The following is a 21,541-nucleotide window of genomic DNA, read 5'->3' as shown; positions in this document are numbered from 1 at the left end:
AAACCAGCACTAAAACACCACAAACTCCTTCCCAAAACACACAAGTCCAAGCTGATGAAGCAACTAGCATCCAGATGAGTACCCCAACTTCAAAAGACTCAAGCTCAAGGGGGAAAAAACCTGTTAAACTCCACAGAAAGAGAGCTCACTACAGCATTCAATTCCGATCCAACCTCTTATCTGTCGTCTCCTTCTTTCAAACACTTAAATTCAGTTCAAAACATCTTCTAGAGCTTCAAAAGACCCCATTCTGGTATTTGATCCAAGCTCTAACCACTGGAAGGATGGATCCAAAGAAATCTAGGAAATCCGATGATGATGTAGTTGCCATAATCCAATATTACAATGAAAAAACAAAAGCATTCACAGTTGGGAAGAAGAACCTGACCTTTACAACAAATGACATGACCTTGATTTTTGGTTTGGAAGGAGGTAAAGGAGCCATGTCATTAAGATACTCTAAAAAGCCAAAATCTGCATTCCTCAGGAGAAGATTCCAAAAGGACACAAGGCTCACTGGTCCTGTTCTTAAAAATGCCTTGGTTAAAGCAATGAAAGGCAAGCAACCAACTGACTTCAAAGATGTAGCAATCCTTGTTACATTGTACTTGTGTCTCACCCTATTTTTTGCAACAAGTGGGAATTCAATTGGTTGGGTTTTTATAAAGTATGTGGAACCTCTTGAATCAATGAAACAGTATGATTGGCCAGAAGCAATCACATCAACATTGATTGATTCTATCATGGCATTGCACAAAACTCCAGAAAAAGTTACGGGGTGTGTCATTGCATTGCTGGTAAGTATAATATCCATTCAAATTTGCAGTTATCATACTTACAAATTTGTGCGTTTACAAAATTTTATTTACTTTCATTTTTATGACAGTATTGGCTATGTGAACATGCAACTATCATTGACTCGGAAGACAGTAACACAACTGACTTCCCAAGATGTGCCAAGTGGAACCTGCAAACCTTGACGAAACAGCTGCAGAAGACACCAGTCCACTCTCTTGCACCTCGACAGGTTAGATTCCTATTGCTACTGAAATCTCAGTGAAATTTCAAAATTTCTCTGACCACTGCTTTGTTTCCCTCCTTGTGCATTGATTGATTAAGATTAATTTTCTCTGAAATATCAATTTATGTTTTCTTCTTTGCTTACCACTGGTCTATTTCTGCCATTGTAATCAATTTTCTTTGCCATCCAAATTTCTCTGACCACAATTGTAACACATTAACTTATATGCCCTGATTGATTTTCTCTAATATCTGAATTATGTTGGTTGTTTCATAATTTTCTCTGGCCCATCAAGTTTTATCTCCTTGTGTGTAATTTTCTCTGCCCATAACTTATGTGCCTTGTATCTTTGATAAACACTGTTTATTTCTACCCTTCTAATGAATTTTCACTGGAATTCAAATTTCTCTGACACAATTATAGTAAAACATTAACTTATATGCCTTGATTGATTTTCTCTGATATCTAAATTATGTTGCTTGTTTCATAATTTTCTCTGCCCCATAAAATTAACTCAATGTCTCTAATTTTGTCTGGCCCATACAATTTTCTTTGAAGTTTGTTTCCCATTAGTATCATTTAGATGAATTTTATTTTCCTTATTTGAATTTTTTCTCTCAATGAATTTTGTAACATTTCTCTAATAAAAGAGTCTCCTGTTACAGATTGATAACAAGCAGCTAGTCAAAAACCCATCAGAGGAGTTCTGTCTTGGCAAAAAGATGAAGAAAGAATTAAAAAAGGCAATTGTCATATTCAAGGAGACATTACAAGATCCATCTGAAGATGGAGGGAATGAACAAGCAGAAGGCAACACAGAAGAATACGAAGCCAGCAATGGACAAGAACATCAAGCAAGCAGCACAGAAGAAGAAACCAGCGAAGAAAGTGAAGAAATAGAACCAGAAGACAAAGAACAAAATGAACAGAAAGAAGAAGACAGTGAACAAGAAGATGAAGAAGAACATGAACAACAAGAAGAGAACAAGGATGAAAGTGATGAAGAAGAAAATAATGAGCCGATGGACCAACAACATGATGGCATTTGTGGCTCAACAATGCATCAGCCTGAAGAATTTGAGGAATCAAAGGATGCCCAAATTGCTGATCTACGTCAAAGACTGAAGGCACTGTCTCAATCTAAAAAAGAAGAAGACAGAAATTGGATTGAATTACTTGCTGAAAAGGATATTTCAATAAGAATCCTGACATCACATAACTCAGAACTTCAAGAAAAAGAAAGCACAATCCGAATGAAACTAAGGATGTTGGAGGTTGAAAAAGCAGACGATACAAAAACAATTCAACAATTGAGGTGTTCAAATTCGGAGCTTGAAACTAAAAATGCTAAATTGCATGAACAAGTTCAAGAACTATCCGTCCAACTAGCAACACAACCATACCGAACACCAACACAACTTCAACCGCAAGGTCAGTAAAAATCTTGAGTCACAAAAAGTTATGTCCTTGTGCCAACATAACTCAGAGAAATTTCTATTTATTATAATTTTCTCTGTCATTGGTAATTTTCTCTGAAAGTTATATCTCTTTGAACACATTAGTTATATTTCTACTGCTCATTTCATTTCTCTGTATATTTTCTTATTCCATTTTTGGGGCTTGTTTGATTTTCACTGTGTATAGTTGGAATACAAGTGGAACAACAACCAACAACCCAACAAGAACAAATGCCACACAAACAACAACCGAAACAAAAGAAGAAACTCTATGGTAACTGCAAAATATTGAATTAAATAAATTTACATATTGAAATATCATCTGTTGCTTCAGAGAAATTTCACTTTTCCTAATATTTTCACTGTCTACAGTAAAAAAAGATCCGACGTCAATGATAAAAAATTTAAAGGCAAAAGAAAGGAAGGAAAAGCATCATGATCCAGAATTCCAATATCCCAAAGTTGCGAAAGTGACTAGAGCTTCAAAATAAGCTGCAAAACAAGTTGAGCAAAGCACGAAGGACAAATAAGTGCTTGATGCTGATGCGTACGTCTTGCCTCAACCTATAAACATCAGAAAATCTTGGGTCTTTCCACAAACTCTTCCCATTTCAAGATTGATAAAAGATCATATAAAAGACATCTTGCAGCACATATCAAATGTGTCTGGGCTTGAGTAAGTACAACAAACAAAATAGAACATAACAAACAACAAATTACAAACTTATGTTGCATTAACAACAAATCAATCCCTTCTTTGTCATCTTGTAGAGCTTTAATTTGGGCAAGTGAGTTGAATCTCATTACCTTTGAAGACATTGGAAACCTAATAAAGCAAAAAGAAATTGCCAACAATGTAAGTCTTTCCCTTTCATCAAAATTTTTCTGCAATGTTCCATCAGCCTTTATAAAACAATATTACAATTATAAATCATATTTTTCAGGTCATTGATGGCTATGGAGAGATCCTTTTGGCTGACCAAATGAGAGAGAGACAACAACCAACCTCATTTTTTTTCACATCCATGTGCTTAGTATGTTACTACTATTTTATTTGATTTTCTTTGGAATTTACTTTCTACTTTCTCTTCTTAATATACTTCTTGAAGTCAGTTGTGTCACTAGTCATAACAAAACCATTTTTTGATTTTCTCTGAGCACAGAATTTCATCAAGATGACAGAAAATCAAACTTTTCGAGTGTCCTTATTTGACAAGCATATTGAAATAGCATGGAGGAACTATAGGTTCCTCTATTTCCCAATAAATACTGGAGGTAATGAGAAGTCCACACATGGAAATCACTGGACCTTGCTTGTCCTGGACAAACAAGACAATTTATGGAGGTTCTACAACTCACTGAGGCCAAGGAGGGATGATGCAGAAGACAAATATGTCAAAGATGCAAAACAATTGGTAACGAGTGCAAATTTCTCTGATCCATCATCATCTTTATGTGATGATAATTTTCATAGAATCCCATTGACTTGTCCGTAAATTTCTCTGTTATATAAAAATTATTTTTTTGCAGCATGATTACGTGGAGAATTTTTTGAAAGCTTGCCTTGAAAGAGACGCTCAATCACAACCCTCTTTCAAATTAATAAACTCACAAAACACAAGTTACGACTTTGAGTATGTCAACAATGCTCCACAACAAGAAAGCGATTCGTAAGTTTCATACATCTATAAATAAGATAATTTGAATTGCATGTTTCTTAAAACTAACCATACCTATAATTTGTATGCAGTCTGGATTGTGGCTTCTTTGTCTGCTAAATAATGAAACAATATAGCAAGTATGAACCTATCAGCTCCAAATTGTCCACACAAGAGATAAGGTTGATGAGGGCAGAACTTATAGAGAGATTTGTGACCGAAGTTGGCCGGTCATGGACTGAACCAATTGAAATACCTCCAGAAGAACCACAAATGTAATAGTGAAACTAGTGAAAGGAAGACAATGTACATATCCACACAGAGAAAATTGTCTCACATATATGTATATATCCTTTCTTGTTGATACATTGAAGGAATGATGATCCTTGACATATATGTATATATCCTTTCTTGACTAATCTAAATTTCATTTTTTTTATTTCGACTAATGTAAATTTCATACCTATCGATGGTTAAATATATATATATATATATATATTTTATTGTCATTCACAGAGAAAATTATCTGCTAGAGAAAATTGTCTGCAGAAATTTCTCTGGTATGAACTACTAGAAATTCACAGAGAAATTTAACTTGTATCGTCCCAAGGGGATGCCTATATGATCATGTAATTTGTAATACTTTGTGTTGGTACAAAACAATCATCAAACTCAACAAAACACAAAGCACATAGTAATTTTATCTGCCACTGGAAAATTTCATTGCATGAATTTCAAATTTCAGAACACAATGCCCAGATAGTTTTCTCTGATGGTGAAAAATTTCTCTGGATGAATTTGACAGAAAATGGAATTTCTAAGTTATGAATTTCTCTAGGTTGAGTGATTTGGAGAGGAGGAATTTCTCCGAGTTGGTGAGGAAAATTTCTCTGGCTTTGACACAAATTTCTGAGTTGAAGTGAGTCCAGAGAAATTCTTCTCTGGTCCAGAGAAATTCTCAACTCAGAGAAATTTCAAAAGAGCTTGATTTTGTTTCTTGGTTGTACAATAATTTTTTGTATGCTCTGTCTGGTGTGCACATTTCTTGAAATGACTGATATGAAGCTACCAGAAATTTACAGATAAATTTAACTCATATCTCGCCAAAGAAGGTGCCTATATGATCATTCAATCTCTAATGCACTGTGTTAGTACAAAACAATTATCAAATTCAAAAAACACAATCCATACAGTACTTTAGTCTGCCATTGTCAAATTTATGTGGATGAATGTGAAGCTTCAAAACACAACACACAAAATTTTCTCTGCCATAGGAAAATTTCTCTGGATGAATTTGACAGGTACTACAAACCCACTGCCTATAGTATATATCAACAAACACACTTTAACTGATATTGAAAAATTTCTCTGGATGAATTTGATTGATATTATTATATACACTGTCTAAAAAATACATTTCACAAAACAAAATACACAAAGTAATCATCAAATGTATTATTCAATCAATAAAATGTATAATCCTCAACTATTTAACAAAGGTTCCTTGCATGTCCTCTTATTATGGTGACCAATACTCTCACAACGACTACACTTAATCACCCTTTTAAACTCTCCAGTAGAAGCAATTCTGTTCTTCTTCGGCCTCCCAGCAGGTCTCTTGCTCAATGGAGGTAAAATCATAGCATCTTCAATGCTACACACAGGTTTTTCAACAGTTGGAACTAGGCCAATCGAAAACGAGTATGCTTGACGATACATATTAGTATGAAAAAATGGTTCAACAAATGAATTCAAATTCTTTCCACCCCTAAAAATTGCAGCAACAGCATGTTGACATGGATACCCATTTATTTTCCATTTTCGACATGAACAAGTTCTCAACCCAAGATCAACCATAACCGAAGGAAAACAATGCACTTCAAAGACATTATCAGATGATAAACTCACATTCCATGTCCTCCCGTCCAAAAAAGACTTCTCCAACACACTATCCATACGAGGACACAAAATTTTATTCCATTTACTAGAGAGCAGCCTCCTATCAGACCTCATATTCATGATTTGCAACCATATCATGTCCACCAAATTTGTTATTGGCAAGTGCCGAGCTTCTCGTATCCATGAATTGAATGACTCAGCAACATTTGAATACATCTCACCATAACGTTTCCCTGTAAAATATGCATCACTCCAATTTTCATATGGTAAACTTCTCAAGAAAACACTCACAATGTCTCCTCTCTCACTTTTTAATTCATTTAACTTGAAATGAAATGATGCCTTTGTTGGAGCATATGCACATTCTGAAAACTTGGACACAATCGTCTCCCTAACCAAATTTGTGTTTCCACATGACAACTTATCCCTCAAATTTCTCTTTAGATGGTCCAGACAAAATCCATGAAAGCAGTTAGGGAAAAACCTAGCAATTCCCTCCACAATTCCACAATGTCGATCTGATATGAAACTTATCACCCTTTCTGATCCTAATACTCCATATAAATGTTCAAGAAACCAACACCAATTGTCTTTATTCTCAGCATCAACAACAGCAAAAGCTACAGGAAAAAAACCTACAAAACAAATAGGAACAAGCATATTAGATATACATATGCAGAGAAAAATAGAACAACAAACAACCAGAGAAGTTTGACACTGCCAACATCCAAAGAAAATTCACACATTGGCAACATCCAGAGAAAATTGACTTAGTGACCAGCTACAGAGAAAATTTACACAATCATAATATACAGAGAAAATTCACTTAGTGACCACCTACAGATACAATTCACACAATGACAACATCCAGAGAAAATTCATACACTGACCAAAATCCATTGAAAATTCTCACAGTGGCCACAACAATAGAAAATCCACACAGTGGCCAAAACCAGAGAAAATTCACATTCACTCAATTCCTACATGTATAGAAAATTCACATACTTAGATAAAATTAGATATATTTACAATTACCTTCATTCCCATCTTTCCCCGTTGCAGCAAGCATAACTCCTTTGTATCGTCATTTCAAAAATGTTCCATCAAGAAAAAGCAATGACCGACAATATTTGAAACCAGCAATGCATGCATGAAAAGCCACAAACACTCTTTTGAAACGCTTGTTATCTTCAAAATCTAACTCAAAATGACTCCCTGGATTGTTCTTCAATGCCTCATCAAAATACCACCGTAATTGATCAAATGACAAACAAGAATCCCCATATGTATTATATTTTGCTTTTTAAACACTCAACCAACCACAGTTATAACTAATTGAGACCCTATACTTGTCTTTCATTTCTTTCACAACATCCACTGGACGAGTTAAAGGTTTTGCACTTACCTCTTCAAGTATCAGCCCAGAAACTAAGCTGGAAGTCATCCTCGAATGTTTACTCGTACGAACCGCCACACCACACGTATGTTCATTGTTCAAAGTCCTTATGTAGAAGAACCCATTTGTTTTTTCAATAGAAGCATGTACACGCCACATACATCCCCTTGATTCCTTATATGCACATTTTGCCGTAACCTTCAGCTTGTCATTTTTAACATACGTAAACTGAAAACCAACCTCAATAGCATACTTGCATAAAAAAGTACGGAACTCAACCACACCACCCTCAAACTTTTGTCCAACACTCGTAATATTATTCCGCCAACTAGCCGACAATAACACCTTTTCTTGGTGAGAACAAAACTTAGAGAGTGAATTCCTTTCAACATCCACCAGCCTATCACACTCACCATCCATAACATCTACCCAATTAGACCCCATTTCATCCTCTTCATCAGAAGTACTACATCTACTAACTGAAACATCAACTATATCAACACCGCGTGCACAAACAACCCTCAACATATTCAGAAAATCAATATTATTTCGAACCATACAATTCGGATGGCGCAAAATAGAATATGAAATACACATAATCTCAGGTTTCAAATTCTCCCATGTTTTACACAAAATGCCAACCAATTCCTCAAAATTCAATTCGCATGAAACATTAATGACAATAGTATCATTCCCATATTTGCACAGCAACAACACTGCACTGTCCATTGAAACTGAAACAAAAAACAACAAAAATAATTTGTTTAACATAGAAACACTTCACAAGAACAACATAAAAGTCCAGAGAAATTTCTAAAAATTATAATTTTCTCTGAACTTAAAATAAAAGTCCAAAGACATCTACAAACTGATATTCACTTTCAAGATGATAAAAAACAAAATCACAGAAACTTAATGAATCACAGAGAAATTTACTGCTAACTATTAAACACAATTATAGAAAAAAAATCACATAGAATACAAGTCCTGAGAAATACTTTTCTCTGAACTACAAACTGAAAGTGAGTAACAAACTTACAATTTTCTCTGAACTACAAATACAAGTCCAGAGAAATTTATGAACTTACATTCACTTTCTCATATTCTATCTCCATTACAAACTTCTAATAATATGTCCATATGCACTTATAATTTCCTCTGGACTACACAAACAAAAGTGCAGAAAATGAAATTTCTCTGGTTTGAAAAAACATAGAACAAAACTTATCATTGATCAGCATGTTGATAAAAAACAGAGCACCAAAAATGAACTCTAAACATCAAAATCATCTACACTGTCAACACTATCTGAAATTGATCAAAAAACAAAGAATGAAAAATTAATTCCAAAAATAAAAATCAACTCTATCAAGCTGGCCTCTCTCTAAACAAAAATCAAAATCCATGTGGAATCTAAATCGAAAACAAACCTAATTCAACTCAACTCAAAAACCTACGCGATCAACACACTGTCAACACTCTTTGAAATTGATTAAAAAAACAAATAATAAAAAATTAATTCCAAAAATAAAAATCAACTCTATCAAGCTGGCCTCTCTCTAAACAAAAATTCAAAACAAAAATCAAAATGCATGTGGTATCTCCATCGAAAACAAACCTGATTCAACTCCACTAAAAATCTACGCGATCAACACACTGTAACACCACTGAAATCTCCGACGAAATCTCCAACGAAATCTACACGATCGTAACAATCTTTCTCGTCAACTCCACTGAAATCTCCGACGAAATCTCCACCATAAAATCTCCACTGAAATCTCCGATGAAAACTCCGACAAAATCTCCACTTCAAATTCGGTTTCCAAAATCTATCAGTTAAGTCAACAATATAATATTCAAACAAATTTATGTTATAAAGGAAGGGTAATTTAGGTACTTTATAACCTAAAATAAATTTGAGGGACCTTAACCATCAAAACATATTATAAAGGACCTCTCCTCCTATCAAAAGTAGAGGAGGGACCTTAGGCCAATTTTTCCTTTTTATTTTTCATATATTAGAAAAGAAAAGAACAGGAAAACAGAACATGCAACTTGAAAAAAAAACAAATTAAGAGTTAGTTTGAAAAGTGATTTTTTAATTAAATATAATGTGAAAAAAAACTTAAATACTTAGGAATGATTCTTTAACTTTTTTTTTTAAAAAAAAAAATGTAAAAAATGGACAGAATAAGAAAGAATTTTTAACTTTTTTTTAATGAATTTTTAATTTTTTTTAAAACTATTTTAGTTAATTGCCAAACTATTCCTTAGGTCTTGTTTGTCAATAGGCAAAAAAAAATAAAAAAAAATCATTATAAATAAACACGTTACTCTGTTTATTTATTTTTTTGCATCTTTTATAAAAAATAAAAAATAAAAAATCAATTAAAATAACCAATTTCAAAACCAGCAAAAATCCAAAAAGGTAAAATTGTAGACAAACTTTTTATGTATAAAAATAAGGGTTTAATTTTTCTCAAGTTGATAATATTAATTTGAGAAAACATTTTGGTTTGGTTGGCTTATTTTGGGATCAATTTTGATAATTGGGCAAATTACAAATACCCTCTCGAGGTTTGGTGAAAATATAAATTTTCTCTTGAGATTTGAGAAATTACATTCCGCCCCTTGAAGTTTATATTTCCATAACAAATTACTCCCTGAGATTTTTATTTTCATACAGATTCCCTCCTAATTTGTTATGCAAATTTGACCTTCAGATGGCAATTTGTAATTTCTCAAACCTCAGGGAAAAATCTGTATTTTCACCAAATCTCGAGGGGGGTGTTTGTAATTTGCCCTTGATAATTTGATCAAGTCACTTTTTAAGATTTGTTGAGTAGAATATTCATGTAAAAAATTAGATATCAATAGCTATATGTTTGAATTCTTTTTGTATTACAAAAACTGGATGGTTATTATTAAAATTTATTTGTTGTCCATTTTTTCAAAAATAAATATGATTCAAACATATAACTATTGATATCTAATCATCTTATTTTTTGTATGGATATTTTACTTAACGAGTCTTAAAAAGTGAATCATTCAAATCATCGAAATTCATTCCAAATGAATCTACCAGGCCCATATGCTCTTTTGCAGCGACCCTAATATTTTTCTTAAATCATTATTTATTGTTATTATGATTATTATTACTTTATTTTATTTTGACTTTATTAATTACATGATTACATGATAGTTTAATGTGATATTTAATTAATTTAATGTGATAATTAATTATATATAATTAATTCAAATATTTATATATTTATATTTGTTATGTATAAAAAAAAGCATTTTATATATTGATAAAATATATATTATATTTATTTATGTTGTATTTATGTGATATTTATAAAATATAATATAATAATAAATTAGATATAATATACTTAGGTTTAACCACAAAAGTGTGTGAAGAATATTCAGCAGCAGCTTTGGAGAGGAGATTGAAAGAAAAGAGAAAAAGAAGAGAGGGCTTTGTGGTGCTGGAGAGAGATTAATCAACAAAGAAATTGAGAAAGCAGTGAGACGGCGGGAGAGTGGAAGAAAAAAAAAATTAAGATTTTATTTTGATGGTTTTATTAGTTCTTCAAATAATTTTTTTATCTTTACAAAATAATTGTGAGTACAAAATCTATTTTTCTTGATTTATGTTTAATTTGTTATTTTTATTTATTTATTTTTATTGATTTGATATTGGTTTGATTTTGTATTTGTATGTGGATGATAAATTAATTTCATGATTTGGTTAGATGTGTATGTAAGGTTTAGAGTTTTTATATATATTTATTTTGTGGATGTAATCACATTCATGAACATATGAAATTAAAATAAATTAGGTACCCATAGATAAATTCCTTATACTCAACCATGACTCTATGAATTGCTATTTTATTTGAGTGTTGGTGAGAAAGAATGTGTTAAAAAAAAAGTGAGAATTATGAGATTTATTTGAATGCCTTAAGTTTGGCATCGTTATGTTTGTTTTCATGCCGTCTGGAGAGTGTGGGTCAAACTCGGGACGATATCCCCGTGCAAGTTTGGCTTCAGAGCAATGTTAGGTATACGAGAGGCATATGAGATATATGTATAGGCCGGAAGTGAAGGGTCGAAGTGGTGGAGTTAAGGTACAAAGAATTAAATATGAGTTTATTGTTATAGTATGAATTGTATTGATTTGTATATCTTGAAAAATAGTAAACGACCTTGATAAATTATGAAATTTGAGTAGAGGCATGTATAAGTGATTCTAGACAACTTTTGTGTTTTAAATTTTTATTAAAAAGATCGATTAGAACTTATAATCGGATGATCTTGGTTATAGTAATTTTTATTCATTTTAGCAATACAGATTTTAGAAGCTGTTTTAACCCACAAAACGAACTCATTTTTATTGGTTTCCATAGTGTTGAAGTAAAACATTATTCTAAACACTTTTTGTGTTTTAAATTTTTTCGAAAAAAATCATCTTAGAGTAGTTTATTTTCGTTTTCCGTTCCATATTTTTTGATCGAATTTCCTTTAGGTTCTTTTATGAAGTTTTTCTCTCAACCTGTTCAGTTTTTACTAAATTCATTTGCATTACTTCTGTATATAATTTGATTATGTACAATTTTTGTTCTTTGAGTTTTGGTCAATTTGAATGATTTGAATATGAAACGGTGCATTTTTATACTTCTTCAACAAGTTACTTATGATTAAATTATACTAACTTAATTTTTTTGCAAAATGGTAGGTCTTACTAACTTTTTATGCAAGGTTGACCCATTATATTTTTATTTTTATTTTGTTTATTTTATACTTAGTTTATATTTAGTTGTGTACGGGTAAGAAACTAAATGCCACCGTATCTCGGGAAACTACCCTTTCATGTCGATTCGGGTGGAACTACTTGTCTTATCCCGTAATAAGAATTAAATGTAATTTTGTTTGTGTCAGGTGGACACGTGGGTGTCAAATCTTGTACTCATACCAGTATACTTGTATACTAACTCGTTTTGTCTCTTGGCAACTCGGGGGCGTTCTATTTGAGCGCAACCAAGCTTCTTTTGTAGGATTAGTTTGGGCTATAGTGGTGACGTGAAATAGCGATAGTTGTTGGATATGTCTCTTGGATTTCTTTTATTTTCTTGAGCTTAGGGTTGATATTAGATTATATATTTGTTATTATTTTTTATGACCTTAGTATTATGATAGTTTGACATTGTGAGTTATTTTTCTACTTTACATTATTTAAGTTATTTTGATTAGTTGTTGATACTTTAATGTTTGAGGTATTTGATAATTATGAAATTATGATAGATGGTTTAGTAGGTGTTTTGTTAGTTTTTTTTAAATCCCTTATTATTGTTTGAGCATGAAAATTTATTTAAACCTTATGGAGATGAGAAAGTTTAGATTTTGTTTCACTCTTAGGATTTGAATGATGGAATATTGATTGAGATTTAATTTTAATTTAATATTTAATTGTTTAAATTTTGGGGTGTAACATCTTTTAAATTAAAATGCCAACTTCAGAAAGGCTGAGCCCTAAAGGCAATTTTTCCATTGGATCAGGCTTGTCTCCAGTCTGAAATTGGATTAGAGCGTACTATTGGGTCCATAGGCCCACTGTGGATCCAATCTTACTGATCCGAACTGTTCAATGTATAGGACTCGTTAAGTGTTTTATTCTTGAAAAAAATTACATTGATCGCTATTAATAACTACTTGATGAGATCATATTTTTATAAATAGTAAATATAATTTTAAAAATAAATTAACAAAAATATGTTCTAAACAAGTGACTATCGATATTTGATTGGTTTGAAATTTTATAAGAATAAAATACCCAATAAACCTATATATTAAATAGTTTAAATTATTAAAATTACATCTGTAGCGAGCTCAACAATTTCAAGCACCACCGTCCAGTGGATTGGAGACAATCTGAACACCTTTTTTATTCTAGGAATGTGCATATGCTTGGGCCGAGTACTGTGGGCAGTAGATCCAGTCCAGAGAATGAAACCCTTTTCCCGCGGGCCGCCAATAGAGAAGCGAGTGAAGCCAAATGGGCCCAAATATCCCTATCTGCCAAAAGTTATTTGCTGCTCTAACACTACACTCATAGTTGGTCACTTCACATCTTATCTTTTGCAATTCAAAAATACTGATACTAGGACCCTAACGTTTTGGTTAATTGGTTGATTTATGAAGAGATTTGAAAATAAAAAAAAGTAAAAAGTATGTGAAATTAGGTAGAATATAAATGTATTTTATTTACATTTTATCTATTTCTTTTTAAAAATCATTTTTCAAATCTTCCAACCAAATATAACATTAATATTTTATCAAATATTCTACCAAATGTCTCACATGAATGTGTGACTCATATGATGTGAACCCCATACTCATATGAGATATTTGATAGAACATTTGGTAACTCTAACATTTTTTATTCAAAAATATCTTACTATGTAAACCAATCACAAACAACACGGAACATCACATGTCAATGTCCAAACTACTCCGACGTTGTGTCATGTACGTATTGTGTCATTTTGAATTCATGTCTAAATTATCTTAACATTAACTTGATCTATTTATTATTTCATATTATAGCGCCATGTCATTTTCGTTCCGTATCCGATTCGTATTGTATTAACGTATCATACCAAAACCTTTTACCATTAACTAAAAATATTAAATATATGAATAAAACTTAAAAATTTCTTCACAAGTTAAATTTAATAAAAATAATCTCTATTAAATGAAATTGTTTATAAAAATATTTAATTTCAATTTAATTTAATTTTCTTAATTTATAAAAATTGTATTTTATTATTATGCTCTTTGCTAGATTAACTCAAATAATAGACAAAACATACATTAAGTTCAATTAAAAATAAAAGCAAAATTTGTATTAAACTTAAAATCTCATTTTACATGCTTTCTAAATAAACTGAATGTAATTATATACGAGATTAAAAAAAGTCATGATATTCTTTAATGAAAATAATATTAAAATTTATAACTAATTATTCATTATACGAATTATTCGTATCAATGTCGTGTTATATAAATTTAACACTAACTCGACTTGTGTTATTGAATCGTATTACATACATATTTATGTCGGTACATAATTAATTTTAACCCACTAATTTTATACACGGTTCAAGTTGTATTAAAATTTTCACCCTAGACTACCCAACAATTTTTCTCAACAATCCACAGATCGTTTTTATCGTTGTATGCCAGCGTCGGTGGTGGCTTCGTGCGGAGTAATGCGTGTCATAAATTGTAAAATAATAAATAATATTTTAATTATTAAACTGATTTTACTTAACAAAAATAAATTAATGATTTAAATTAAAAATAAATAAAAATATTATAGTTTAAATTAATAAAATTAATATTTTATTTTATTAAAAGGTTCAAAATTTTGAATTTTTTTTTAAAAAAAATGTAATTTCTCCTAAATAAAAGAAAATGAAAACTTGAACTCATATAAATTTATAATAAAGTAGATATAATGAATTTTTCTCAACAATTTTTTTAATACAAATCCTAATATCAAATAATAATATATGAACATCTATAAACATTAGTCTTATAAATATAGATCTGGCTAACAAGTGCTGTTTGAAAAAATCAAAATTACTTTAAATTAAAATAAGCCAAAAGCATTTACTTAAAAAAATGGGTAAATTACAAATATACCTTCTGAGATTTGCTTAAAATACATATTACTCCCTGTGGTTTGAAAAATACAAATACCTCCTGTAGCTCAAGGGAAGTGGAAGGCAGCTTGGATCGAGCTGCTGGGAGCACGTCCACCCTTGTACCAGTCAGCTATGGTCAGATATAGCTAGTTCGCTGAGCAGTTTCGAGGGAGCGAGCCAGAGACAGTAGAGGAGATGGAGCAGTATGCCAGAGGCTTCCTGATGTTTGTCTTTGGTACCACCTTGTTTTCGAACAGGTGAAACACCGTGGGCTTATATCTGTTGAGTGCCCTGGTGACTCTTCTTCGAGTACGTTTCTATGACTGGGGCGGAACTAGCCTCGCCACCCTATATAGCTACATGAGCTCTCCCTCCCGCTTGAGGGGAGAGCTGATCGGAGGCTATTGGTGAGCCTGTGAAGTATGCATTTCAGTTCCCTCTTTGCATTTTACACTTTCTGCTTTCCATTTTCTGTTCAACACCTGTGTTTTCTGCTTTGCACTTTCTATATCTGTTCATACACTGCGCTTTCTGCTTTGCACTTTCTATATCTGTTCATACATTATTGATCACATATCACTGCATTTTCCTTGCAACTGTTGGTTTATGCATATTTTTCGGCTCTCGCCCCAGAGCCCATGGAGGAGCTCCCCCTGGCAGTTCCCTACTCGAGACGGTATGATGACAGGTGTCAGCGTAGGTGCCGCGAGTCTTTTGTATTCTTCCGTTACTACTTTGACACAGTGGCCGCCCACGAAATAACCCAAAACATAGTCATTTTTGCTTTAAACAGTTCTGATTCACATTTTAAGCAAATGACAGTCACATAGAATGTGCATTGACTTAAGATTTTGTTCTTTTTCGTTGCATAGAATGTGCATCACATATTGCATGCTTGTCTCGCATCGTTTATATTTTGCATAGAATATGCTTTTGTTTCTTGTATAGAATATGCCTTACATTGCAATCATACGTTGGTTGACCATCTTGCATGGAACATGCATTCTCACTATTTTGATTTATGATCTCGATCACTTTGTGCATCTATCGCACTTGTTTGCTTTGTGCATCTATCGCACTTGTTCACTTTGTGCGTCTATCGCACTTGTTCACTTTGTGTATCTATTGCATACATTCATTTTTATACATTTATCGTACACCTCTCTCTTGTATCTCAGGACGCGTGATGCCTAGTCTTGGGCGTGTTTTATCTCGGGACGTGTGAAGCGTGAGCCCAAATGATTTTCTTGTATCTTAGGATGTGTGATGCGCGGCCCTGGACGTGTTTCATCTCGGGATGCGTGAAGCGTGAGCCGGAGCAATTTTCTTGTATCTCAGGACGCGTGACGCGCGGCCCTGGGCGTGTTGTATCTCGGGATGTGCGAAGCGAGACCCCGAGTGATTTTCTTGTATCTCAGGACGCGTGACGCACGATCCTGGGGGTGTTGTATCTCGGGATGTGCGAAGCGCGACCCCGAGTGGTTTTCTTGTATCTCAGGACGCGTGACGCGCGGCCCTGGGCGTGTTGTTTCTCGGGATGTGCGAAGCGAGACCTCGAGTGGTTTTCTTGTATCTCAGGACGCGTGACGCACGACCCTGGGCGTGTTGTATCTTGGGATGTACGAAGCGCGACCTCGAGTGATTTTCTTGTATCTCAGGACGCGTGACGCGCGGCCCTGGACGTGTTTCATCTCGGGATATGCGAAACGTGAGCCCAAGCGGTTTTCTAGTATCTCAAGACGTGTGACGCATGGCCCTGGGTGTGTTTCATCTCGAAATGTGCGAAGCGTGACCCCGAGCAGTTTTCTTGTTTCTTGGGACATGTGAAACACGAGCCAGAGAGGTCTTTTTTGTTTTTCGAGACGCGTAAAGCTCGAGCCCGAGTGGTTTTTCTTGTTTCTCAAGATGTGTGAAACACGACCCCGAGCGGTTTGTATTTCTCAATTTCTCGGGACGTGTGAAACATGAACCCGAGCGGTTTTTGTTCTTTAGTTTCTCAGGACGTGTGAGACGCGACCCCAAGCGGTGTTTTCTTTCCTTGTCCCGTGTTTTGGCGTGGCTAGAGCATATCTTTTTGCGTGGAACCTGTGTCAGTTTTTAAGCTTGAGGCTGCTCATTCATATATTATTATCATGTTATCTTGCTTATTGGATTTGTTATCGCTTATTGCATTATCTCGCATGATCATAAGTTTTCAAACTAGTCAGCTTCGTGAAGCGTGTGAATCTAGCTTTCAAAGTTGCATTGTGCATATCATTTGCATCTTGCCCCCGAACTATGCTGGTTTGATTCCTTACAAAGGGATACGTAGGTAGCCTGCGGGCGCAACCATTTATTTCTGTCTTGATTGTTTGTCCAAGTCTTACGGCCTTGTCAAAATGGGTCGTCTTCAAGCTTTGACATTCACTCACGTCATTTTATGACTCTGAGTTTTGTCAAAGAGAGGCAACTGTAGACTTCCCATTTTTGACAGCCTTTACGACTTTCATGCCATTGCTTGCACAACCGATGATGAGTGCAGATGCTTGCCAAGCGCTCAAAGTCCTTAACGGAATGCCACAGCTTTGAGCCTTTCAAACCTTGTACCCCTGCTGCCTCATTTTTGGACCAAGCCTTGGCTCTTCAAGCCTGCAACCCTTGGTGGCCTACCGGCCATCATTCTTGGTTGCCGGCCATTGATGTGGCCTGCTGGCCACCAGTCTTTTTTGCAGATATTTTGTGTCAATTGTGCCAACTGTTAGCATAGATGCTTGCATCTGCTCTCACGTGTAGGGCTGGATGTATTTGAGGGAGGCTTATGGTTTTCTATATATAGAGGACCTCCTTTCATGTTTTAAAGGTTAGAAAATTTTGAAGAAAATTTTCTCTTCTCTTTCTACAATTTTCTCTCTTTTCCAAATTTCTACTTATGTATCCTTAACCTTTGCCTATACACCCTTAACCAAATCTTCTCATCTTGGAGCTGAGGTACTTTTGAGCTTGGTTTGAGCTTTTGAAGGATGTGTTGTCTTGATTTGTTGCCTAGAATTAGCCTTCTCTTCAAGAGATATAAGGCTTTGCTTGTTACTTTGTTTTATTAGCTATTATTCTTGCTGTTTTCCAACAGTTTTTGGGCTATAAAAACTCTATATTTTTGGACTGAAGCTTGGGTTTTAAGGCTAATAAAGGCTTAGGAGTGGTTCACCCTTCTTTGTGCCTTGTTTTCAAAGCCTTTTCCCTTGTGTTTCTTACCTTTGCACTATCTTTTTTTGAGCTTTTGAACACTGTTTTTCAGAGTTATTTCAGTGGCCAGAATCATGTTTTGAAATCCAAATTTGGAGGGGTTAGCCTTCCCTCATTGTGTCTTGCTTACTAACCTAGCTTGTGCCATGTTTTAGCCTATTAATCTAGTTATTTTTGTCTTAATTTTAGAATGTTTTAGGACTTATTTTAGACTATTTTAGCACTATTTTTTGTTGATAGTTGCATTTGAGCTTTGTTTTGCATGCTTGTAGTATAATTGTCTGTATGAGCTTGGTGTTCTAGGCTTTAGACACCATCTTGTTTGAGTTGATAGCATTTATTTATACTTTTCTCACTTATTTTCAGCATTATTAATCTCTGCAACCTCCCTCCTTTCTTAGCTTTTGGTTTGCTTTGAGATTTGTTTTAAGCCTTTTGTTCTTTTAAGCATGACATTGAGGTTGTCATACTTAATGGTTTAATCCCTTTTAGGGGTTCATTATCAATGGCATGACACCTCTTTCATGTCTTAAGTTAACTCTTAGTTTGGTACTTCACTCCATTAGAGGACTTAAATTCATTATTGGACTTAATGGATTAAATGATGGATGGTAATTAAAATTGAGGCAAAAAATGGTGCAAGATAATAATTGGTTGTGTTCAATCGGACGTTAATTGAACACATAGAAGCTTAAAGCATTTCATACTCATTAGTGATGAATTGATTCAAGTTTCCAAGGTCACCACTTCCGTTGATCAATTCATGAAAGGGAGGGGGCATGAGTCTTATTTTGTTGCATTTATTGAATTTGCACACTTTGGTTCACAAGCTATCATGCAATGAAATTGCTTAAGTTGGTGGTTTGTGGCTCAAGTTCACTTCTCCTTTGATTTGTTCATGATAAGGAGGGGTGAATTGTGCAAACAACCCTTAAGAATACCCTGTGCATGCTTTGTTTGTCCTCTATTGTAGCAAGGTGAATTGGGTAGCAGTGGCTGACAGGCCACTTTCTATGGCCAATAGGCCACCTTTGATGGCCGATTGGCTATCACTAGTGGCTGGCAGGCCCTCATCACTGGCCGGCGGCTGGCCACTGATGCAAAATTCAGTAGTGTGTTTGTTCAGTAGAGCAGAGTTATTCTGGAAGTGGGTAGCAGTGTAAGTGTTCTCTATGCAACAGAGGCTCTACGGAAACAAAACAATGGCCTTTTCGGGTGAAAACCGAGCACGCCCATGAGCATCCTTCGCTTCCTAAGACAGAGTAGTTAATTGTTTAGCTTAATTACTTCTTTTAATTGCAATTGTGTTGTAATTATTTAATTAGTTAAAGTAGTTAACTAGTTGTGATGTTGTAATTATTTTAGTTAACTAGAATAGTTAGTTAATTCATATGTTGTTGTAATAATTAGTTAAGTAGATTGTAGCTTAGCTAGTTTATTCATTTTGTTTTGTAATAATTAATTAGTTTAGCTTAGTTAGTTAGTTTATTCAGACTCTCCTTCGTGAGAGTGCAATGTTCTATTAACGTGTATGTTTTCCAACCCCATGTCTTTCCCCTTTATTTACTAGCTTATGATGGTTAGTTTAGGGACATCATATTTTGTTAGCATTTTTCATGTTTGCATTCACTTGTTTTGCATGCACCGAGACTCAGTTCATTATTCTAACTTACATTGTTGTTTAAATACTTCTTTGAATACATGCTTAGACCGCATGCTATCAAATTGTTTCATATGCCATATTAGTAGCCGAGCCTATTTAGATTGCATATCGCATGTGTTGCATTAGTCATATTGCATAGTTAGGTATCATGCATTTTTCTAACTTATTTCTCTTTTGGCTTGGAGTACTAGGTGAGCCTTTATTCGCTTTAGCATATCGCATGCGTGTGATTGTTGCCATGTTTAGCATGCTTGCTATTAGGCTAATTGCTTAAGTACTATAAACTGTTTGAATGCCTGTGGATGAAGGCTTATTGCTTGAATTGGAATAATTTGAGCATGTTCATAAATGATCACTTTTTCAAGTGGTACATATTTCGAAGTAATTTTAAAAAACAAATATGAATCAAGTGTTCCAATTCTTGAAAAGTTAGTCTATACTTGTGTATGTGTTCATCACATAGTAATGCTAGCCTAATAAATTGGAACAAGAGCATATAATGTACATATGGTTCATATGGTTATTAGTAAAGGCCGATCTTTGATCGGGCGAGCGGGGTTGCTCAATTCATGACCTTCTCCTCTCGTACCTAAATTCTCGAGCTGAGACAATCTTGGTGATGACAGACACGTTGCCTTTGGCACGAGTCATGGGTTTCTTAAATTCCTCCAAAACAAAATATTTAGGTGGCGACTCTACATTTGGCAAAACAGTCCATTTTTGGCAATTTGATTCAAAATTGATTTTCTAAAAGATTTGCCGGATTGAGACTCTTTGGTGATTATCTATTTCACATTGCACTTGTGGAATCAAATTCAGAACTGCGGGAGTCCAATACTGTAGGGCTTATTTCGACTCTCGAGAGGGGGCGCGAAAAAGTTGAGCTACAGTCACATATTGCATGCGTGCCCTAGCTTTGGCGAGTCTGACATTTGATTGATCGAAGTGGCACAAGGCCTGAAAGAAGGCAAGAGTTGCATTGGTTTGGCACTGGCCGAGACTTTGATGGGCCTAGATGCCTTTCATCGGCGAGAGACTACCAAATTCGCGGGGAGTCCATTTCTTCTTCAGGTAATGTTTCCCACCCTTTTTGATATGTGTTTCTCACATCACTCGGCACACGTGCTCTATTTTTTCTCAAAGCCCTTTTCTCACTTTTCTCTCAACATACGTCTCTCTATTTTTTAATCTATCTTTTCTTTCATTCATTTCCAGGTGTGGCTTATGGATAAGCTGAAGGTAGTGGACTCTTACCCCGAGTACTTAGCTTAAGGTTATTTCTTCCGCCACTGATTAGTGGATTTCCCAAATGAAGGATGGTGGTGTAACTGGATGTGCAATAGGTCTGTTGCCGACATAACTTGACGTTGCCCCTAGTCTGGGTTATGTACCCACCAAAGAGGACTGGATCAGGAAAAGGGAAGAGATGACAAGCAGAGCTAGAGCCAAGCAGGCCAGGAAACGCTATGAGCTTATTCACAGGCCAATCCGGGGAATGCTAAATGGTCGCTTT

General features: G+C 34.4%; 1 protein-coding gene and 1 long non-coding RNA gene across 2 annotated transcripts; both read left to right on the top strand.

Annotated features, from left to right (window-relative positions):
* Positions 1–551: 551 nt before the first annotated feature.
* Positions 552–2,917, top strand: LOC114273079 (uncharacterized). The gene is made up of 4 exons (XM_082896987.1): positions 552–797; positions 887–1,027; positions 1,687–2,336; positions 2,851–2,917. Exons 1-4 carry the CDS (start codon positions 552–554, stop codon positions 2,915–2,917), a joined length of 1,104 nt encoding a protein of 367 aa, XP_082753113.1.
* Positions 2,918–3,422: 505 nt separating this feature from the next.
* Positions 3,423–4,235, top strand: LOC145804187 (uncharacterized). Its single transcript, XR_014345809.1, has 3 exons — positions 3,423–3,512; positions 3,642–3,893; positions 4,009–4,235. It is a non-coding gene; the product is annotated as an uncharacterized LOC145804187 (long non-coding RNA).
* The last annotated feature ends 17,306 nt before the right edge of the window (positions 4,236–21,541 follow it).

This window comes from Camellia sinensis, chromosome 12 (assembly GCF_055761805.1).
Source record: "Camellia sinensis isolate YWXY chromosome 12, ASM5576180v1, whole genome shotgun sequence".
In the NCBI taxonomy this organism is placed as follows: domain Eukaryota; kingdom Viridiplantae; phylum Streptophyta; class Magnoliopsida; order Ericales; family Theaceae; genus Camellia; species Camellia sinensis.
The sequence above is the reverse complement of the archived record's forward strand: the minus strand, read 5'-3'. Positions and strand labels throughout refer to the sequence as shown.